This window comes from Gallus gallus, chromosome 1, assembly GCF_016699485.2.
Source record: "Gallus gallus isolate bGalGal1 chromosome 1, bGalGal1.mat.broiler.GRCg7b, whole genome shotgun sequence".
In the NCBI taxonomy this organism is placed as follows: domain Eukaryota; kingdom Metazoa; phylum Chordata; class Aves; order Galliformes; family Phasianidae; genus Gallus; species Gallus gallus.
The window spans coordinates 66746235-66769467 of NC_052532.1; the positions used below are offsets into that span (position 1 = coordinate 66746235).

At 39.3% G+C, this 23233-nt stretch overlaps 1 protein-coding gene across 2 annotated transcripts in view; it reads left to right on the top strand.

Moving 5' to 3' along the window:
• ST8SIA1 (ST8 alpha-N-acetyl-neuraminide alpha-2,8-sialyltransferase 1) overlaps positions 1 to 21813 on the top strand; it is a 129219-nt gene extending 107406 nt beyond the window's left edge. The window contains exon 5 of one of the 2 annotated variants that reach the window (NM_001397697.1): positions 8701 to 10946. In NM_001397697.1, the coding sequence (NP_001384626.1) occupies positions 8701 to 9187 (487 nt within the window). In that variant the 3' untranslated portion in view covers positions 9188 to 10946. Of the gene's footprint in view, positions 1 to 8700 lie in introns of both variants that reach the window. The other variant, XM_046909464.1, reaches the window with a different exon arrangement.
• The last annotated feature ends 1420 nt before the right edge of the window (positions 21814 to 23233 follow it).

Consider the following 23233-nt stretch of genomic DNA (forward strand, 5'->3'; position numbering starts at 1 on the left):
TTACTGTGGAAGAAACTGAGGACATTCCCTGTGTCACTGGGGAGATTCAGTAGGCTGAAACTGAGGTATCTATGTGAATATAATTGACAGGACTGGACTCATCTGTGTATATGGAAGGAACAGAAGTGTGTGTTTCTTCACTTAAAACTGCACTGATATTTGAGGTGTCAAATAGAGGACACGGTTTAAGAACAGTTTAAGCTAAAATTGTTCAAGTTGGTCTGTAAGCTTGATATCAAATTAGTAGAGACTATATTTTAAGATACTATTAGCAAACACCTGGATAAATGTAATATGCTCTTGTGGAGAATCAGCATAGTTGACTTTGAGGAATGTTGTAAAACTTCTAGAGTTCTTTGAATTGATCATGAAATATGTGGATAAGAGTGCTATGTAGCCATTAGATAAAATCTGTTTGAATTTTCAAGAGGTTTTTGACAAAGGAATCAGGATAATTATGTCATAAGAGAGAAGATACTGTGTAAATTATTTGGTTGAAAGCATGCAGAAAACACAACATTAACCAAATACTTGAAAGTAACTCTCGGGTTTCTACATAAGATGAACTACTCACATATCATAAACTCTTTTGAACTGAAAGTGCATGGATGTGGACAGAGTTCATGTTCCTGTTCTTCCTGCTGTGTCCATGTATGAGTTGCAGAGTGAAGGGTAAGCACTTTCAAAGATCTACTGAGCAGCAAATCAACACATCTCAAACACGATCTATTAGAAGTCTTGAAAAACACCGGCCAGTCCTTCCAGGCATAACTGAACACCACCAGAATTATTGAGAAATGTTGCTGTGAATTGACATTATATGAAAGTGAAGTCTTCAGAAAGCACATTCTGAAAACCCGTTTAAATTAGTGACTTCAAGTTCTAGCCACATCTGCAGTCCTTGCTCTGGCTTGAATTCCCCTGGTTCATTTCCAGGGATTTTAGTGATGGCGTAGACTCTTGTGCCAAGGTCTTGAAGGGACTTCCTTGTCTGTTGAACTGTCAATGTTTTTTTCTCTCCTTTTCTGTCTTTTTAGCTTTGTGCCTGGCATCCACTAATCTAAATGCTCCAAAGCAATTTTTCTCCTGAATATAAGCAGAACTGGTGACAGCTGAGGCTGTATAGCGGGAGAAGCTAATAAAGGAAATACAGAGATCATTTTTTACAGGTTTTAGAATTTTGTAAGATCGGTTTTATCCCATTTTAAATATTGCAGATTCACCCCACATTTCTGTGGACTATGAATTATTTTTTTTATTATTATTATCAAACTTTTAGAAAACAACATTCTTTAACATAGATTTGTACTCCAGCTGTGGGCCATGGGACATGATCTCTGGGACCACCAGTGGTCCATATGCTATAATTTAAAAACCTTTTTTAGGTGTTCATAAACTCTAAGAAAGAAACAAAGAAAGAAAGAAGACCTGTTTTAGCTACAATTGTTGTTGTAATGCCTATCAAAGTATCTATTCTCTTAAATTATTTCTCTTCAGTCTACAGTTAATGTTAAACAGGACATTGTTAAGTAAAAAACAGCTTAATTCAAACATTTTTGTTTTTCTCCTTGAAAAGAACTCTTAAGAGGTTGAAGAGAAGATATAGTTGAATGTCAGCTTTACAGATCTATGCAAATTATTAATATGCTAAGGAGGTGATGATAAATGCTTAGTAAACAGTCAAGCATACTAGTGAGAAAGTGTCCTCACCTATAAATTAGTCTTTCATGGCTGTAAACTTTTCAGTATGTTTTATATTTGATTACAGAACATTTAAGGCCAGAATTACTAGATAGAAAAGCTTTAACGTTAGTAACATTTGTTGCAGTGCTATAACAGGTGGTGATGTCTTGTGACTCATATCTGGACAATATTTAAAACCTAGTTCAAAAACCTAGAATTGGATGAGATACAGTACTGTTCTTTTTCTGTTTGGATGCTGTCCCAAAACCAGAGCAGTCTGTTTTAGAGAACACAGGTTAATCAAGAGGAAATCTTCTGAAGACTCTATTTTCAACATTTTTATTGGGTAATCCTAAGATCTCTATAGATCTATATAAAGAGGAAATGATAAGGCTAAATTTATTCTTATGGAACTTAAGAGAGGGATAGAAGAAATGGCTTTACTGTAGGATGTGGGTTTTCTTGGAGTTCTGATTTCCATTAAGACTAGAGGAAGTGTGTGATCTGATGCCTTTTCTTCTTACAGACCCAGTCTATATGCAGTCCAGTAAAATTGAATACTAAAGATATCAGGATTAGTTCTGTAATTATTTATTTTTCTTGTTGGTCTATTTGGTTCACATTTCATTGTTTTTCTTATCCTCCAGACTTTCATCTGTAAGTGCTGTGAAATATTCAGAAGATTTATAAATACTAGGCAGCAATTTCTTTTTGACAATGCATATGGTTTACAGTCATGCTGTTCTGCCTATCCTTTTATATTATTTCCACTTCTCTGTGACTTTAGTTGCCGCAGTCTTCAAAGAGTGAAACTAAGACGAGCAGCTCACCTTTTGAAATCTAAGATTCAAACTGTCAGACAACAGAATGGATTGATGTTTAGCTCTACCGATTTTGGAAGGAGGTATTTATAAGCACATTCTAATTTGAGCTGGCAGAATAAGGATTGCACAAAGTCCCAAAATACCAGTGAACACTGATTTTAATGTTTCATTCCTTTAGTGTACAGAGCACCTCAGTGTTCTATTGAAAAACAGAGAGTCAGCCTTCTTTTGGTGCTATATGTAGTATTCCCAGCATGACAGTGTAAGAGTGAAAATGGGTGGAAGTTTAAAAATAAACCCCAATTAATACAAAATCCAATCATAAGATGATCTTGCATCTTCAAAGGGATTAGAGTCTACCTCTGCAATGTCTAACTGGACTATGAGTGCATCAGAGTATTCTGAAGGTCATTGGGTAAGAATGGCATGGAATTAAGAAACAGCCTGGCTGAAAAAGATGTAATTGCAGGCTCTGCACAGTATGTTTCCTTGATTTTTGGGGCTTTGGAGCTGACAGTGGGAGTGAATGTAATCCCTAACCTGAGAAAAGCTATTAAAAATGTGTATAGGAGAATCAGGCTAATTTGTTCACGTTTAATCTTTGGAACCAGAGATGAGAGTAAAGCATAGGTTTTTGGAAGTTGGAAACCTCTGTCCATAAAGAAAGAGGAGGCAGCGTGGAGTCTCAGTGAGCTGCATGCTGTATGTAAATGTTGAGCTAAAGTGAGTGTTGGGAGAGAGGAGCATCTCCCCTGAGAGGCTGAATGGAAGATTTGCTGCCTTTCTGTCAATAGTGGGCAGTCAAGTTGGGGAAGGAGGAAAGCAAATGGGAAGGAAAAGATGGGGATAGTGTCACCCCATCCAGCAGGGTGACCGTACTGCTTATGGAGGGACCCACAGTGAGAACAGGGGTGAGTTCCTCATGCTGAAGCTGTTTGATACAAGACTAGTTGAAACCCTGGGGATCCACCACAGAAATAAAAGCCTTATGCACTGATAGACAATATTTGGCATCTCTAATTTTACTGATTTAATTGATCAGTCTTTGTGATTAATCGTGTTATTTTACACCTTTTCTAGCTGCCCTGAAGTGTACTGCATGACTGATTATTATTATTATTATTTTGCTTGAGGTTCTGAGCGTACTTCCAAAGAGATCAGAGTTGGCTTTGCCACTTACTTCAATGGGATTGTAGTCCAGTCTTAGGTAAGGTAGCTTTCCCTAGGCTAAGGAAACAAAAGCTTGTGTAGTTGGAAAACTTGGGATAAAACAGGAAAGGGGATGAATTTATAGCACATTAGGTGCTTGTTTCTGGCTCCCTGTGTGGACAAGTAGAATAGCCAACCTTGCATCTAATGCATACTGAAAGGGCCAACATGGAGAGCAAGTGCATGGAAACCATGGTGCTCTTAACTCAGACACAGTCCGTGTTTTAGTAACATTGTCTATGCAAGCCCCAGATTGGGTGCATAGTCAAGAAGTGTGTTATATGAACGAGTGTGTAGGGCATTCATGAGTGCACCCTTATTTGAAAGCACAAAAGCAATCAGAACTGAGTGCAGTGGAACTCCTGGGTCACAGCAGTGAAGGATCAGATATATGATTGCAAGCTGACTTGTGACCCCATCTGTAAGCGTATGCAAACAACTGCTACAAATCGCTAAATCATTCTTGGCTAATAGAGACATTAAACTATCTAAATCATTTTTGTAAGGTTGTCTATTTGCTGTAAGGACAAACACACAAGTATTTATATGCCTTCTGCTCTATTCCCCTGATATCTATTTGTCTTAATTCCAAAATAATACTCTCAACCTTTTTTTTTTTTCTTTTTGAAAAGTCAGCTTTCAATTAATCCAGAATGCTGAACTTGTGACTTTGCAGATGGCAGTGCAGTAAGTGACTGATATATCTTCATAGGCATGAGATAGTGGCTCCCAGGGGAGATGAGAAGGAAACTGAGATGCAAGAAAATGCTGCCATTATTAGCTGTCAGTGGACTGGCTCACTATCATAGCAGCAAGTTCCTTATGGTTGCAGGAAGTCATCTCTTAGTATGAGAGAGCAGTCCTGTCCCAAGTATCTGCTAGAGAGCATCAGTAGGAATATTAAGAACAGATTAAAAATAAAATAAACAAACAAAAAAACCCAAACCACTTAATGCTCTTAAATCTTTGATTGTGCTGTCAGCAATGAACTGTCTCTGGAAATTTTCTCTTGGATGCATTGTTCTGTCTGAGAAAGTAGTCCAGAGCACCTGAGGGAATCCTACAGCTGGTAAAAAGGAGTTTGTTTCTCTGGTATCTGTGCAGCTGTGCCTACATGTGCCCATTGAAAGTCATGCTTTTTAAGTTGATCTGTCATATGAACCTGACAGCAAAAATGTGTTGCTGAGGATTTCATGTGCTTGCTGGCCACTAATGAATGCAGCGGCAGTGAAGCGCCCAGGCTGAGCAGGCTGCAATCTGCTTTCACCAGTCTTCACGGCATCACCTCTCCAAGCTGCTGTCAAGCTGCCAGGACACATAACTGCCAATTACTGAGCAACTCCTGTCTTCTTCAGGTGCTGTTCAGGGCTTGGGATATTCCAGCTCCAGTTTTATCTGAATCCTGGCAGCCCGCCATGCATTTGTATGAGCTTGACGGCAGAGGTCAGAGCAATTTCATGCTTCTCGCTGAGCGGAGGTGTTGTCAGAGATGTGCTCTTGCACAAGAGATTGGATCATTCGGTAGGTTTATTTTGAAGCCCCATGATTGTGGAGGAGCTACAGTGTAGCCATTGAGAACACTGAATGTTCAAAACGTAAGGTAGAGTCAAGCAGACACGGACTCACCGGAAAAAGTCCAGTGGAGGGCCACCAAGATGATGAAGAGTCTGGAGCAGCTCTCATGTGAGAAGAGGCTGAAGAGAGGGCCCATGACACTTGTTGATGTGTACATTTTGTCCCTAGGTTTTTCAATCTCTAGCCAGCCTATGAAAAGTCAGAAAGCTGAACAAGCCACCTATTTGTACAAATGGGGAACAAAAAAATACCATTTGTTTTGAATAATTCCCTTTATGAGGAGCACAAGATGGGCATCAGCTTTTTCTCTGTTTCAGGTCATCAGACAAGCCATAATCCACATATTTTATGCTTCTGCATGAGCTCCTGGCCACCTGTGTCATGTCCATCTGTTGACCTGGGCATGAAGTCTCCTGACAAGGCTATACATATAACTTTCTTTTCAGGAAGTGACGTTAATGAACAAATCTTTGCAGTTTGCAGTTACACGACAAATGCCATCCATTCTACGTGAAGTCCCTCTTTTGACCATTATCATAGCAGTATCATTTACTTCTTATTACTTCTAAGGCATTTTGGGAGATTCATGTAGAATAAATGTAAATGTGTCGTGGCAGTATGAATATGCAGATACAATTCTTGTCCCTCTATGATTATATCTGAGCATTTTAATTATATATTCAGCTTAAAGCTGCAAAATTCTTTTCTGTGAATAGTAAGTTTGCTGAAGAATGAAGCTTTAGAATAACCACATCTACTTTCCACGTGAAGTGATAGCTGTTAGCCAGCTGTAAGTGGGAAAGGATGTGGTAAAACTGACTCAGAGGACTGACAGGGCTGCCTGTATATTCCTTTCCACCAAGGTGCAAGGGCCCATTGTGAAGGCAGCAGAAGCTGTGTGCTCAAGTTCCTTGTGCTGTGAAAGGATGCTTGAGACCCTCCCAGGGGATACACCTCATCACAGAGAGAGCAATACGCTCAAGTCTGCTGCAGATTCTGTTCTACCTTTCATAAATTATTAGAGAATTTTTAGGATAGGGTCTGAAGAATCCAACAGATAGGTAAATATGGAGTATTTTCCCCCTCAGTGACTGGGTTTCCTGATGAAAATGGAAGACCTTTGCTAGGATGGACCCAACTCCTGTACCTGACAGGTTGTCCTGCTGCTCTTTAGGGAGAGAATAGTAAAGCTGTTTGGGGGAATACTTACAGGTCTGAGAAGACCCATACATGGTATGTAGGACAATGAATTTCTGCCAGGGTAAATTGGTCTCTGCTGGCCCTCTACATCCAACTGTGTCTTTGTTCTTTCTACAGAAAAGAATGCCAAATGCAATGTCATGAAATTATTGTTTTGCTTCATATGTTCAAGCTGAATAGATGTCTTGCTTGGATGACAGGGGCTTTGTCTCCATTAGCTACTCCACACAGAAAGACCAGATCTGCAAAATCAAACAGTAATGAAGAACCATGCAGATCTCAGGCGTTTTGCTTTGGAACAGCTTTACTTTAATCCCACCAGGACATGTTGAAAGAAACTTGTGACAAATCAGGAGACCAAATATTGCATTTTGAAAGTGTCAACAAAACCTTTTAAATTATTACTAATATTTTCTTCTAACAGAAAAAAAGACTCCTAAGAACCTGATATGTTCATGAGATACTTCTGTGTTGCTGTTGAAGTTTTATTTTTTTGTTGACAGTTGTATCAGATGAAATTTTAACTGGTGCTTCTTGAGGTCTTTTGACATCCTGTTCAAACCCATGTATCTTGCTGTGTGTGTGATTTTTACCAAAGAGGTTTTTGTATAAAATGAACTCAGACCATATGAAAAAGGTATTTGTACACCCATCTCTTTACCTGTGCCAGAGAAAGGAAAATATCCAGTGCCAGTGTCTCAATTTTCTTGTTTTGACTCCACTGCTGTGCGCTTATGAAATCAGTTGTGACACATACATGTGTTTCAGCCACAAGAAACTGAGAAAGAGGAGGCAGCAACAAAGGTGAGACAGTCATTCAAGAGATGAGAAAAAAAATTAGGGACCATGTTTGGGAGAGCAGCCCCTGTGAGTCTTGTGCAGAAGTACCCTTGATTTTCCTTGCCTACTTGCTGAAGTTTATAGACACTGGCATGTTGAAAAGGCAGGGAGGACCTACTGGTGCTCTGAAGGCTGCAGTGACTCTGGAAAGGGAGCAGGTAATCAAGGGTGAATCACAGTGATTTTCTCATGCAGAAGTATCACTTGGTACAGCCCATGATCCAGAACAATAAGTGCTACTGTTTCTTAACAAGTTTCTGTTTATGTATTGGATTTTACCAGTCACACTGTCTGACATCTCTGTCAGTTGCACCCAGTGGAGCACATTCAGGAAAGTTTATTATTTTTCTGATACGTGCTCTGTGTAGTGTTAGACTTCACTGAGGGTGCTGGTGTGTGTGAACTGCCTACAGCTTCCTTCCATGTCTCATTCATCTTGGCGTGCCAAAAGTATGTGGGAAGGAAAGGTTATATTCTTGCTAAAGCACTGTTTTTGGAGTAGTACTTAAATCTAAAATCAGGAATAATGTAAATATCAGTAAACAGCTATTGACTACTTAAAGAAGTTGTAACCTGATGTAGATTTTGTAGCAAGAGTTAAATAAAACTATAAAAGCAAAGAAATAATCTGTATCTATACATTGCCTTCTTCGACTAGTCTCTCTTCTAACTTGCACATTACAAGTATCAACTGCTTTTAAACCTACTCGCTGTGTAACTCATACCTTCTTAAGCATCATCCCTGAGTATCATTTGGTGCCTGCTGCTATATTTTTGTGATGCCACTTATCCTAAAGAATTCTTTCAGATTTTTCTCAAGTTGAGAATAAATGACTATGGTATCATAATCTAATGGAAATATAAATCTCTGTGCAGGCATAATAAAAGCAAATCTTACAAGTCTTAAAATTTTTATAAGGCCAGAATTTCTATTTGATGATTACTTAACCTTGCTTGTTCAACATGTAACTTGGATTCTTTGTTAGAACACCTTTAGGAAATAAGAGGAACAGCACAGACTTCAACATTTAATGTAAAGATTTCTGTGCCTGAAAATATGAAGCAAAATGTCACTAAAAACGATCAATTTTCAGGAGAATTATTAGTGTTCATTCAGGGTTTGTGAGGAGATGAAATCAGAAACGTTTTGTGCTCTGGAGCTCGCAGGACACCAGATGGTTTTTAACTGTCTGTTCAGGTTCATCGTTTTAGAAGAGACACTCAAAAGTCTGTCAGGACTTTCTCTAGGCTCTGGAAAAGTATGCAAACCAATTGCAAATCTGTGTGTGAAGAACAGCTTGTAGGTGGATTTTGAAACGAGTAGAAAAACGTTTGTATGACCAACAGGCTTTTCTCTCTCATTTTACAGATTCCAGAATCTGCTTTGGTCTCGAAAAGCTTTTGTGGACAGCGTGAAGGTGTATAATCACAGCTACATCTATATGCCGGCCTTCTCAATGAAGACGGGGACGGGCCCCTCCCTACGTGTCTATTACACCCTGAAGGACTTCGGTGCCAAGCAGGCGGTGCTTTTCGCCAACCCCAATTTCCTGCGTGACATTGGCAAGTTCTGGAAGAACAAAGGTATCCATGCCAAACGACTTTCCACAGGACTTTTCCTAGTCAGTGCTGCCCTTGGTCTCTGTGAAGAAGTAACAATTTATGGCTTCTGGCCGTTCTCAGTGGACCTGCATGGGAAGTTTATTAGCCATCATTACTATGACAATGTCTTGCCCGATTCTGGATTCCATGCCATGCCGGAGGAATTTCTACAGCTCTGGTTCCTTCATAAGAGTGGTGTACTGAGAATGCAGCTAGAACAGTGTGAGGACCCTTTAACCCAGTCTTCTGCCTAAGGATCGTAGCAGTTGGTTTGGGAGATCCACTAGTTTTTAATTTCCATGCTCTCCTACAGAGAGTTCTGATTTTCTGTTGATTCTTTTTAAAGGGAAAATAATCATGGATCTGCATGGACCGTAAAAATGCTACTTGAAAGCCAAATGGAATATGTCCTTAATGTATGTTTTATGGAACTGGGGTGGGGAGAAACAAACCTCTCCATCAAGTCCATTCAGCAGTAATGTGAAAATAACGTCAGAAGCAACTCAAATGAACTTTCTGAGTGACGTTTTTAAATGACCGATGTAAAAAGGGCATTAAGGCTCAGAGAGAAATGTGGCCACCCACAAGCTTTTGCTGACAGTGCCAAATATGACTGTCTGTTCAAAAATCCATTTCATTCCAGGTTGACACCTCATATAGCTTCCTTTTTTTTTTTCTTTTGTTTTTTTTTTCCTTCCTGTGTGTGTGTTTGTATGTAGTGGTAAGGGGTATAGAGGAAAGTGTGCGTGTTCTTGACTTCCTTTCTTTCTTTCTTTCTTTCTTTCTTTTTTATTTGTTTGTTTTCCAATGGAAGAAAGGAGGAAGGTGTGAAAGCCTGAGGAGCTGAGTACCATCAACTCCTAAGACTTGCGAATGTGAAGGGTGCTAAGAATCTGGTAGAAGAATGTATTGGGAATGTCCTGCTACTGAGTATGGGTGGACCTACCTGTTGTAGGTTTTGTCAGGATAGTTTGGTCATTGCACTTATATCTATATTAATGGTACCTTATTGGCAACAGCTGGTTAAGGTAAATTGGCTTGAAGATAAAAGTTGTGGTACAAAAACAAAAGTGAAATACGACCAGGTTTCTGATTGCTGACCTGCTACAAGACATCCACAGTGACTTTGGTAGCAGGGTTTGTTCCTTACTAGTTGTGCTGTTTGGCCTTTGGGAGTAGTTCCGTATGCATTCAGACTCCAGATGTTCAGTGACTATCAAGGGGATTTGAGGTGTTCAGTGAAATGCAGAATGAGATTCTTCATGTGCTTATAACAGAAAAACCGCAGAAATGAATGTAAGTGTCATTTAAAATTATTTGAAACTTTGAAAATCCTTTCTTTTTGTGCTACTAGCTCTTCTTTTGGGATTGTAACATTAGCCTTAAAGACTTCTACTTCTCTTGCAAGATTGTCTCTGGTTAAAGAGAGTCTGAAAAGTAAAACAGCCTTTGGGAGCACTGAAAAACAACATAGCCAGCAAGAAACAAACAAACAAACAAACAAACAAACAAAAAAACCACCCAGAAAAGGCAGGCACTTACGTAATGCAGCCTTTCTCCTTGCAATCAGAGAATTATGTAAGTGTGCATATTGCACTCCGGCTGCTCTGGTCAGTGCAGTGCCTAAAGGACTGTTTTATTTTTGGGTATTACTTGGACAGCAGATGATCCTATTGCCATGTAAATGGGAAATCTTTTTGTTTGCTTTGTTTTTAACACTGTAGGACAGGAAGAGAATGCCTACTTGGTCCGTAGTGCAATTTCAGCTGCAGGATGTTATCACTGCTAACTTTATAATCCAAAATAATGTTCTCTTTCTTCTACTTCTGTCATTAGTAGCTGAAATTCTAGTCAAAATATTGAAACAACAAAACTGTCATCAGGTTTCCACAACAATTTCCTGTGCTACCTGTTTTAGCTCCAAAGTGCTAGTATTTTGGGGGATGTGTCCTATCGTATGTTGGCAACCTCTCTCTTTGTAGACTACAAGTTGCAAGTTATATAGATATAATTAAAAAAAAAAAAAAAAAGCAACACCCCTGGCTCTTCTTTAAATATGAATAATTCAACTATCTATGTAAGACATTGAAAAAAAGCCTTATTTTGCTTCTTAAACGTGTTTTGGAATAAAATCTTCTTCCTAAATATGGGTATTCCAAACATACAGTGGGCATTGTTCCTTAGGACTACAGTGTAGCTCTAAATTGCAAAGGGGAGATTTGGATTAAATGCTGTTTTAGAGATTGTTCTGATAAAATCTGAATGTGCTTCTACAACCCATTTTATGTCTGTCCATATGCTTTTTTGAAGTACAATCAACACACCGATGGAATATCACTGATAGTTCATTCACTTGGATTATATTTTATCTATGATGTGGGTACTCAGTAAGGAAGGATTTTCTTTACTGCTCATTAGGACAAATTTTTACTGAGCTGCCTTTTTTGAAAACAGGTGCCTGTATGGGTTTTATGAGATGTATGAAGTTTTGCACTTTTTAGTTATTAAAAGAAGATGCTACATGTGAGAACAGCAGTCAAAATATTATGTGCTAAGATGACACTTCAGAAGGATGCCAGCATTTCCTAGGGGTGTGGGGGAATTAGGAGAGTAGGGGAGAACTGCCTTTGCACTGGTCATTTTTGTCATTTGTACCAGCAGTTGAGAACTCAGTTCTGAACTTCTCTGATGACTCTCCAACACCCTGGAAATCCCTTCTCTCACATTCTGGGAAAATGATCTCAGTAGAAGAAGAGCAAAATGAGTATTTTCACAGGAAACCTCACTGCAGTATTTCATAACAACTGGCTTGCTTGTGTTCAGTTAGTGCCCTGTGTACCTAGGAGTATTGTATTCCCCATCTCTGTAAGGCTGAAGCTGACTGAATCTGTAGCTTGTGGTCTTCGTGTGTCCCTTTTGATGTCTGCAATCCTGAGACTTGCAAGGAGATGGTTTTCAAAAAATGATGGGGTTTGAAGAGACTCAAGCTGTCTGTGATAAGTGTGGCTAATGTTGGAAATGGTCTGTTCACATCCACTTGTAGTGAATATAACTGCATCTTGCAATGGCAACCACATTTGATAGGGAAGTAAAGGCTTTGGGGATAAATAATTTTCTATAACTTCTAGAAAACTAGTAGCTTAGGAAAGAAGAGAAACAAAAATGAATTCCCCTTTTGAGAGAGCAAGTCTACAATGGGAGCTCAACAGAAACCTGTTTTAGTTGGCTGACTTGGCACTCCACACAGGCACACTGGCCAAGAAGCAACTTTTTGCCCTACAATTGAAGAAGGATGCGGGAGGGTTCTGTAAGTATTTTGTGGCAAGAGCAGTCACAGAGAAAATGATAATCAGTTGGGAATCTGAGAATGGCAACTGCCTGACAAGAATCTTGGAGTTAATCCATTATCCATTAATACATAATCCATTCTTTCTGCTACTTAGTGTGAAACTTACCTGGTACAAGTTCAGGGGAAGTCAGACCCATGTATTGGATTCTTGGTATGAAATGTGGAGTTACATGTAAGGGTTTAAAGTTGTATCACTTTTGAAGAGGAAGGATACACCAGGGGATAGGTGTGGTCAGATCCAGGAGGATAACTTAAGCATTAACAGAGAAATCAGCTTCTCGGAGTAAGCAAACTTTGGGCGGAACGACTATGTCCATTCCGCATTTACCTGGGTGGTTAATTTCTGTCCGTTGATAGTAGTGTCCTTAGATTTCATTGCTTGTGTTGCTGTGTTTTCCTTGAAGTGAATAGAAATCTTAAGGTCTGTTAGTGAAATTCTTTGCTCTAGCTTTTCTATTTCTACTGCCAGCCCCTGAGTTTCTCCAGTAGTGAGGTTAAAGCTAAACAAGCCTGCTCCAGGTTGAAAGCTACAGCAATTCATCCTCACTAAAAACTAGTTCAGACTTGCCAAATGATTTGTTAATATTCTTAGTTGTTAATATTTTCATAGAGTTGCCAAGATACAAAAACGCTGAAATCACTGCTCTGTGGAGGATGCCACCTGATTATAAACACAATGAATCAAATCCCTTTACAGGAGCTGTGCATGGAAGATATTTGGCACTGAAATCAGTCTAGGTATAATCTTTTCAGGTGCTTAAATGTTTTTGGGGACTCTAAGGCCAATGTATGAACTTGTGCTAAAACTGTGTAAAATTCCTCCTTTCTGTCAGTTATTAATCTTTTGAAGCTCATTCTAAAGCAAGCAATAGGAAGAGAAGCTGGCAAATTAAAATCATAAGAGTATATTTGCTCATGAGAATAAAAACATTTTTAAATTTGACACAGACCTTGCCATAGTTCTAAGGACTCTCCTTCATGAGTGCTGTACTTTTATCTTTTTGCTGACATGAAGATTATCGTTTGGAATGAACTAGCCACAGAAGTCAAAGATCCAAGCCTCTGTTGCAGCTTAATTTTTATAGAATGTAGAAATATTGGCTTTTTTTATCAACCTCAGTACTTTCACCTTTTTGTTAGCTTCATCAGAATGATGTCATAGCATATGCTGCTGAGTTTGCATCTCTTTGGAAGCTGAAGCTAAGCAAGACATCTGCTGTTTTAAACTGAATCTCTGAACTGTGGTAGTTGCACAAAACAATTCCTTCATGCATATTTATGAAAACTGGTTTAATATCTGGTTCACCCTATCGTGAAATTGACAATGAGAACAGGAGTGAGGAAGTATGTAATCTAGAAGTGGGGATGATGAAGGAGAAAAATGCTAACTCACCTTTTGCTACCTGCTTTTGTTCTTCATCTCGATAGATTAATAAGCACTGGAACAAGTCCAGGTTATACAAAGGACAGGCAGTTCCCAAAAAGCTGGATGATGATGGAAAAAATGAAGATCAAATCAGTGGTGTAATAAATTGGACTGTCGAAATTCTGGATAAAGACTGGCCGTTCTAAGCAACTGTAGGACATTTTCTTCTGACAGTGACTGAAAAAAGGACTATCATCTGTGATGTAAGGTTTTCTGCAGGATGGCAGCAAAGCAGAATGTGATGGCAGCTATTGCCACGAGGCAGAGAACTGATTAAACAGAAATGGAAGTACAGCAGAACAAAGAGAGATGATGAAAAATCCATCTTTCCCTTCTCTACTTCCATTTACTCAGAAACAGAAGTATAATAGACTTACAAACTATTGTTCTAAGTCACCACCTCCTTATTGAAAGGATACTGTGAGATTTAGTGGTGGGTTATTAGAGTTAGGGTAGTATGGTTAGGTTGTGGTTAGACTTGATCTTTAAGGTCTTTTCCAACCTGAGCTATTTTATGTTTCTATATCTGTTAGCTGATGTTTCCTACTAAAAAAAAAGTCAGCAGACCTTCTCCAGAAGTGCCTGGTCCTCTGCTTCCTAGCTGACTGATGGGTTCTCTGGGGACACTTCTGGTATGAAGTGTCTTCTGGTAGTACACTACCAGAAGTACATTTCTGGTAGACCTCCCTAATGAGATCTGCTCCTAATATCACATAGTCCCTCCACTTGGGATCATCTGGGCTTTTTTTTTTTTATGCCCCAAGAAGTCATCGTAACATCCCTTTGCCATCTTCCTGATGATCATCCTCCTTGGGTTTTGAAGGGTGATTTAAAAAATCAGTCATGAAGTAGATAATACACTTTGTAATTTTCAACAATCTTTTCTTCAAAAGTAACTGATAAATCCAAGAAAAATTAGCTGTAAGTTGAAAATATGACTTCACTTAGTAATTGATAAATCAATCACTGGAGAAATAAAAGAGGATGGCAGAAGGCTGTATCTTTCATAATTATTGTTGTAGAATGACTTCTACTTCCTTGAATTCCCAGCCTTTATCACTTGGAATCTATAAGGTGTTTGATTATTTGGTAGTTTTTGAATGAAACAATTACTGAATGACCTAGTGGCCTGCTAATTAAATATTAGGAAATTCATTTTCCTGAAGGAAATACAAATAACCTATTCTCTACCTGATATTTCTTCAGCAGCAATGAGAAGTTAAACAGTTAGTCTTCACTGATTAATCATTTTCTTCACTTTTTATTACAGCAGGATGAGCCCTGGTGTATTCAGCCTCTTTATCTTAGTGTGCATACTTAAAATGAATCTATCTTAAAAAAAAAAAAAAAAGTAAAAAAAAAAAATTGTTCCTATTTCAAAGTGATTATGTAGCTTCTCTTTGCAATCAGGAGAGAGATGGGCACCTCCTGATGGCAGTTCTTGATTTTTCTGAGTAGGAACTGCATTCTTGTAGGTCCTTGAAGGACTGAAAACACCACAGCTGTGTTTGTAAGGTGGTGAAAAGTTTGCAGTTTGCTTGTGAGCATATTGCCATGGCTTTGTTGCCACTGCCATGGCTCAGTGACTCACTCCCCATAGTTCACATAGACAACACTGCCCTGAGCAGTTCAGCTGTGCCAAGCTCAGCAAACCGTGGCATTCAGCAAGTATTCCTCACCTGTGTGAAGTCAGCAGGCATGGGCAGGACAGAACTGGCTATCACCCATCTCTGAGACTGGGCAGCTACTGTGTGGCTCCCTGTAGAACTGCCCTGGGCACAATCAAGCAAGTGCCACTGTAGAGCAGTCCTGAGATACGGCAAGGTTATCACTCTCTTCCTTCACAGCCAGAATGCTGGACTTTCCAAAAATAGTGGCAGACTATCTATTGCTTTGGAGACCAACCCACTTCTCACCCTAAAACACTTTTGATTGCTGGCAGGTCTCAGAAGCATCTATTAAAACTGCATCTTAAAATGATCTCCATCTATTCTATGCACTGGTTGCGTTGGTCAACTGTTGAGATGAGTATTTATCCCATCTTGGTCCCTCTAAGGCAAGCAGCACTCAAATCACCTTGAATTTGCTGTGTTATTTAGTGTTTTCACCTTTCAAGTTAAATATTTTTTTTCTTTTAGCCTAGACATAACTATTGTGAGTGAACCCAAAGGCAGCATAAGAAAACGTCGCCACAAATAGTTGTTCTCTGGGTTTAGGTTTAAGCCACTGCTCAATAAAACATGAAAGTAATGTACATTCAATGAATTGTTTCGCTTAGCTAGGGCCCATGGCAAACATGTGTTGCATCATTTTCTGCTTATTGGAAATGAACAATTACAGAGGCATAACGTATTTTAAACTACATTCTTAACAAGAAGCTAGCAAAAATCCATATTCCATGAGAAGCTTAGTTTTTGTTTGATTACCTCGGTAGTAAAGCAAACATTTTCACTGAAAAGAGGTGCAAAGAGAAACAAAGTTTTTGATTGGAAAAATGTCCTCTGGAGGACTTAGGCTCAGATTTAAGGCTCTCTGGAGGGTCTCAAGACCAGGATCTCACTGTGCTGCTGTAGGGCCAAAATGAGCATTGAATTGAGGTGAACCAAGCCCTTACATCATCACACTGTTGCAAGACAGACTGGACAGTATGTTGAAGACATTTTCTTTGAGTGTGAGACTTCTATGCGTGAGGAGCACACTGAAAGGTGAACATCTGATGATGGGTAAGGCAAGGACTTCCAAAAAACCTGTTTTTAAAATGTATATTGTAGACTAAATGCTCACTGAGCCAATATTGTATTAGATCAGTGTTCAGTGCTCTTGAAATTCCTACCCCACGAGCATTTCCAGAAAAACATCCATGCATAGGCAGAAGTACTGCTTTTTTGCTTTGTTTCTGCTCTGCACCTTGCATCGAAAATGGAATAAAGCCTCGATCAGAACTCTTATTTACCCTGTTTAGAGGTGTATGTAAACCGCCCAGATAACATATAGGCACACAGTCAAGTAGATATAAAACGAAGCAGATAACAGGTTGAAGTTTATAACTCAAACACTGATATCTTTAAGAACTACTTTAAAATAACTTACTTGGTGAAAATAATCACATATTGAAGGATCACATAAAGGATCTCATTTTTTTCTAAAATAGATACACCAATAACTGAAGAAGCAGTTTTCAAGTTATTCAGCACTTTTAGCTTTTTTACTCGAGTCCGTGCTTCTGCAAAGCTTCCAATTTTAGGCCACTTTCATTTCTGTCAAAATGAAATAAATAAAAAACCCCACCAAACTGAGAGCAGTGGTTTAGATCTTCTGGAGTCTGTCTGTTACTGTTTCTGTACTGGCATTTAGCAGTGGCATCTAAAGAACCAGATGAAGATCAGAAAGGAGATAAGCAAAGTAACACAGTTTTTTTGATAGAGAAAAAAGAGATACTCGCCTATGTTTCAATGCTTTGCTGAACTGGGACCTGAAGTTATTAACAGATGTAAGTTCTTTGCTCTCACGCTTCTCAGCTCCTCCATTCTTGTGGTACTTGGGAGAAACCTGCCAAGTCCACAAGTTGTTTCAATCCTTCTCTGCACTATGTGAGTATGGTGAACTTTCTTCTTGGTACTCAGTCTGGAAGTATGGAAACACAACACAGAGCACGTCAGGTTTATTAATGCTGAATGTGACCAAGCTTGCATGCAGTATTTCATGTCTTTCCAGTACTAATTACTGCATTAACTCTGAAGTACAGCGGAGACTTTCTTATTTCTGATGCCATTTATAGGGTGTTTGATGTCTTTCTTCCTGCTGTGATTGCTCTCTCGGGTGAATAGAGACTATACTCAGCTTGCTCACTGAGAAAGAGGTGCTGTGAGAGTTCGTTACCTCACATTTGGAAAGTAAGGGTAGAGATTTAAGCAATTGCAAAGCTTTATCTCTTTTGAACAGCGAAGGCAAGCAAGTAAACATACATATTTGTTTGACTGAATTTATGCTTCCAGGTTAAAACTCACCCTCATGGTTAGCGAGTACACCAAGGACATTCCCTTCAGATAATGCATAGCTTGTAGAAAGTTCAAACTCATAAATTTTAATGAGAATAATAGGTTTTCTTCTGTCTGCCCAAATCTCCAATCTATAAACCAAATTCTCTGCTCTCTTCTACCATTCTGACTCTGGACAAATCAATAGAATTGCACAGATTTTAATCAGCTGCCTGTTCTCAAACCTGAGGGAATTCATCCTATGAAAATTTTAAATTGGGCTATTTCAAAGTGAATCCAGGCGATGCTGCCTACTTACAGGGGCCTATTCTGTAAGCTATGGGATTTCTTCCCACAAGTGAAGATCATGGATGTTTTCTGCTGTTCCTTGGTTGCTGTTGTGAGGCCACTATCTTTCTGCATTTCAAACTTCTGCTGCTGCCTACTGAGGCATCATGATCTGAAATCAAATCATGATTTAAGTCATGTCCTATATGAGGAATTGTTGCAGCAAGTTGCAGAGAAGTGATTCATGTACTGCACTGTCTGCCAAGTATATTTTGTGAGGCGGATGGAAATGAAAAAAGGATTTTGCTGTAGTGTGAAACCTCTCCATTGACCGCCTGTATCTGAGAATTGGATGTTCTCAAGTGATTTATGCTCCATGATGGATCTGAAGACTGCTAATGTTTCCACTCATTGTCAAATCATTTTTTTAGACTTTAATAATGCAATGAGATGATCTTCTCCCCCCCGCTATTCAAATGCAATTTTTCTTTTCTGACAATTCTTGAAGGGAAAAATTTTTCTACTGGCAATTTATATTGCAGGCTCAGCTCTAGTCTCAGATATCAGTTGTCTTAAGATGTTGAAATGTTGGTTCTTCTGTTTTCTCCCTGTGTAGTGCACAACGCCCTCTTTTCATAACACCACATATGATGACTGACAACAAAGTCTCAGTGAATTATTTTCCCTTTCAAACATTAAAACTCTGAAAATTCCTCTGGCTTTTGTGCAACACCTTCTGACTGCAGGTGTCCAGGTATTAGACTAAATTACCTGCAGCCAAACCTTGAATCTTTGCATTCATCTTTGTGCACTCAAATCAGCCATCAGTAAAATACAAATTCATTTCCAAAATAGATTTCAACCTCAGTGTAGAATGAGGAATCTTTAACAAATGCTCATAGTAATGGTCTGCTACCATTAAGGTGAAATAATACTTTTTATTTTCATTGCCTTCAGTATGTTCTACCTAAACAAATGTCACTATCTCAAATGAGGTATAAATAGCCGTAGTCAATATGTCTGTTTGTCTTTATGGTTTCTGTGCATTCATTCTTTTCCATTGACATTCCTTATTTTGTATTTGTTTGTTTGCATCTCTGTGACTATTTTGCAGATTCTCATGGGAGTCATAGAAACATAGAATGACTTGGGTTGGAAGGGACATCAAGGATCATCAAGTTCCAATCCACCTGCCACTAGGTCAAGTAGTAGATCAGATTGGACAGGGCCCCATCCAACCTGGCTTTTGACACCACCAAGGTTGGGGCATTCACAGCCCCTCTGGGCAACTTGTGTATATCATGTACATAATATAATCCTATCCTATAATATAATCCTAAATAAGTAGAACACCCATCTAAGGCATATCCTTTCAGAGAGAACTTTGGTATTTTCTCACCTGGGAATTAGCATAGGCCTTCTGTGCATCCAATATCAGAATTAGTACTAAGTGTAATGTACAGCAATTGCACTTCGCAAGGTTTCTGTTCCTCTGGAGTCTTACCAGCAGTCTGCATTTTAAATGCAGAGGATTTTGCTCTCTTCTTGAGTGTTCTGGTCAGAAAGAAAAGCACCAATCCTGGTGCTAGTGTTTGGGCTCTCTTAGAAGCAGAAGCAATTTCAACTGCTGTAGTAACCTGATAGCAGTGCTGCCCTTCTTCTTATGTTGTGGAAAGGAAAGTGGTGCAAAGCATTCTCGTGCCATCTTTTAGCCCTTTACAGGTTACCTACTTTTTAAATTATTCTTATTATTAATGTACTCAAGGACAAAAATGGATATCTAAGAAATAGATGAAATCTTACAGAGATGACAGAGAAATTCCATTCTTACATGTAAATTTCAGGACTTCTAAGCTGCTGTATTTCCTATGCACACAACTCACTCTGCTTTAACATGTGCTACTGCTGGTTCCATCTGGCTGTCTCTGAAAGCTCAAGAGAAAAGCAAACACAGATACGAAGGAAATTAAAGGTGCCTCACTGTGATATTTTTATAGAGTGGTATGTTGCTTTGATAATGAACTGTGAAACATAGCATGCAGATGCTGATGAATGTAAATGACTGCATGTGTTCTTCTTTTAATGTTGAGTCCATGAGGTGGATTATTAGTATAAGCTCTGTATTGTAAAAAAACACTGAAAAGAGAAGTGAAGTGGAAAGAAGATACTTCTAGTGATTCGTAGTAAACCACATCTTCTACCTGTCTTTTCATGACCAACCTCTGATTCTGGTAATGTAGGCTTTGCAGGTTCGATGGTAATAAACAAACTTACAAGAGGAATAGCTCTCTTCCTGAAGTCCAGTATGCCTCCTTCCAGCACTGTAAGGGGGTACCTGTCCGCATTTCCGTCAGATGAGACCTATTCCCAGGCTTGGGTTGGCAAGGCTGTATTGGTGGGGAGATCAGTGAGACTCACGCTTGGTGCGTGTTTCCTGCCCACTTAGTTCAGTTATCTGTTGGTTGCCACTCTGATGAATAAATGACTGTGGTTTGGCGTGTAGCTGCAAGGCTCCTGCCCCCACCTTCTTGTCACTCCATCTGCACACTTCAGATCTTCCACTTTGTATCTGATCCACTTGTGGGCCTGGCTCTGGGGGCAGCCTGCTTGCCAGAGCAAGCCCTCCTCTGGGTGGAGTGCTCAGGCAAAGTAATGCTTGCACCAGTGGAAAAATAAAGCTGACTTTGAAATACCACACATGTATTTCTGGTAGGAGCTCAGTGGTTTAAACAAGCTGACCTGTGGTTTGTAGTAATGCTGGCATACAGGAGCACAGGCAGGAAAGACCCATGGTGTCTCCTGGCTTCTAGGGACTGGGCAGATTTTGTTCTCTCGTACAAGACTGATGTCAGCTGGTGATGGCATCATTTCACAAAGAGCAATGGGATGTGGGACTGTAGTGTTAGCTGGTGAATTTTGCCCTTGTGTTATGCTAGTAATTTGATTTGCATCTTTCCTATCTTGACAAGTTTATAGAAAAAAAAGTGATGATAATGTGGTAGTTCAGTGTCTTGAGATGGTTTTAAAGTAGATAAGCAAATTGTTATGCCTCTGAGGTTGCGTAATTCCGTGGATTTGTCTTACCTCCAGTGACTGACATGTAATATTAATCATTTGAGATCTATGTAAGCTTTACAGGCTGGAAGTTGTGTCAAAATGACATGAGCACGTGGGTAAACATCCTGAATCACCATCGTTCTGGCATGCTCGGGGGCAGAGGTACTTGTGTAGAGTGTTTTAAACATCACAAAGTGTGTTGTTGTTTAGAGTATTGTGGTTAGGGCTTCCGTCTAATTGTCCCCAATGTAGCAAATGTTCGCTGATGGCTAACACTGTTACAAGGACTGAAGGGTTGAGTTTCTTTGCCTGGCAATAATGTATTTTCTATTATGTCAAGAGTCTGTTCATTTTCAAGTAGTGCTCTGTGCTCCTTTGAAGAATCTTATTTTTTTCAAGTGGTTTCATCGTGAATGTACCCCAAAATGTCTAGATGTCTTTCAATAGCAAAGATTGCTTTGTTATTGAGTGTATTATTTATTAATAGTACATTGTTGTCATTTTCTAGTCATATTTTACAGAATATGCCATTAGCATCTCATGTGATTTTTTATAAGGAAAGTCTTATTTATAATATTCATGCAAGTGGACAGAAACAAATCTCAATTTTATAGTAGTCCATGCCTTTTTTTTCATAGCTGAAGCATTTTAATGAACACGACTGAAAGGGACAGGCTCACTGTTTTCATTTTGATGGAACTTTACATAGGTAACTGTTATGTTATTTATAATTTGATTTTACTGATCTTAACAAATAAATATCTCCATTTTATGAAATGAAAATATTACTTGTGGGCCTTCTTTTTTCTTCATCATTTCCCCATTACGTAACTCGGTATATCCAAATAATGAAAGTCGATTCCTCTTCCACTTTACTTTGTCCTCCATGGTCTTTTGCCATATCAAGGTTTACATACACTGTTTTCATCTGATATTACTATGTCCTTCTTTCTGTTTACTCAGATCCTTCTCTTTGTAGCTTATTCAGTGAGGCAACTTTATTTGTACAGTGTCTGAGAATTTACTGGCTGTTAAACATGGATGTTTTTACCTTCCCAGAACACTGACAATCATGACTTTGCGTACATCTGGAAGTCCCAAGGAGATACAACTATTCTGTTGAAGAGGTTCCCACTCTGCATTCAAATCAGTTGAACCCCACTTGCTTGGAATGGATGTTTCTAAACTCAGTCTTATATTCACATAAAAGATTTTTACCACATTTCCTAAAGCAAATGGTGATTCTAGATATCTGAACATCACATAGACCATGCTTAGATATCTTCATATTTTCAAGAACAAATTTTCTTAGAACAAACCTCTTTGAGATAGCAGAAGCTTGACATCAAGTTCCTTTTGCAATTATGAAAATGTCCTTACTCACTTTAACCCCTCTGTTAAAACCTGTGGAAGATACGGGATGAAATGGTCCTGACCATTCCAGAGGTAGTTGTAGGAGGATTACTTATTCTCATAGATACAATCAGGCTTGGAAATCATGCTAGACCAACCTGATAGCCTCATATGCTGTCACAATCAGCTGAGTAGATGAGGGGAGATCAGTGGATATTGTCTACCTTCATTTCAGCAGGGCTTTTGACACAGTCTCCCATAACATTCTTGTAGGTAAGCTTAGGAAGTGTAGGATAGATGAGTGGACAGTGAAGTGGACTGAAAACTGGAAGAACTCAGAGGGATGTGGTCAGAGGTGCAGAGTCTAGTTGGAGACCTGTAGCTAGTGGTATTCCCAGGGGTTGGGACTGGGCCCAGTCTTGCTCAACACCTTCATCAATGAACTGGATGAAGATACAGAGCCTACCCTCAGCATGTTTGCTGACGACACAAAGCTACAAGGAGCATCTGACACACCAGAATGCTGTGCTGCCATTCAGTGTGACCTAGACAGACCAGAGAATCAGGTGGAGAGGAACCTGATGAGATTCAAAAAGGTAGTGGACAATCCACTGGAAAGGTGTAACCACACACATTGGAGCTGACCTTCTGGAAAGGATCTCTGTGGAGAAGGCTCTGAGTGTCATGGTGGACAACCTGTTGGCCATGAGGCAGAAGTGTGCTTTTAGGACCAAGAAGGCCAATGGTATCCTGAGGTGCTTAAAGAGAGTGTGGCTAGCAGGTTGAGGGAGGTGATCTTCCATCTCTCCTCTTCCTTTATTGAGGCCTTGTCGTGAGTACTGTATCCAGT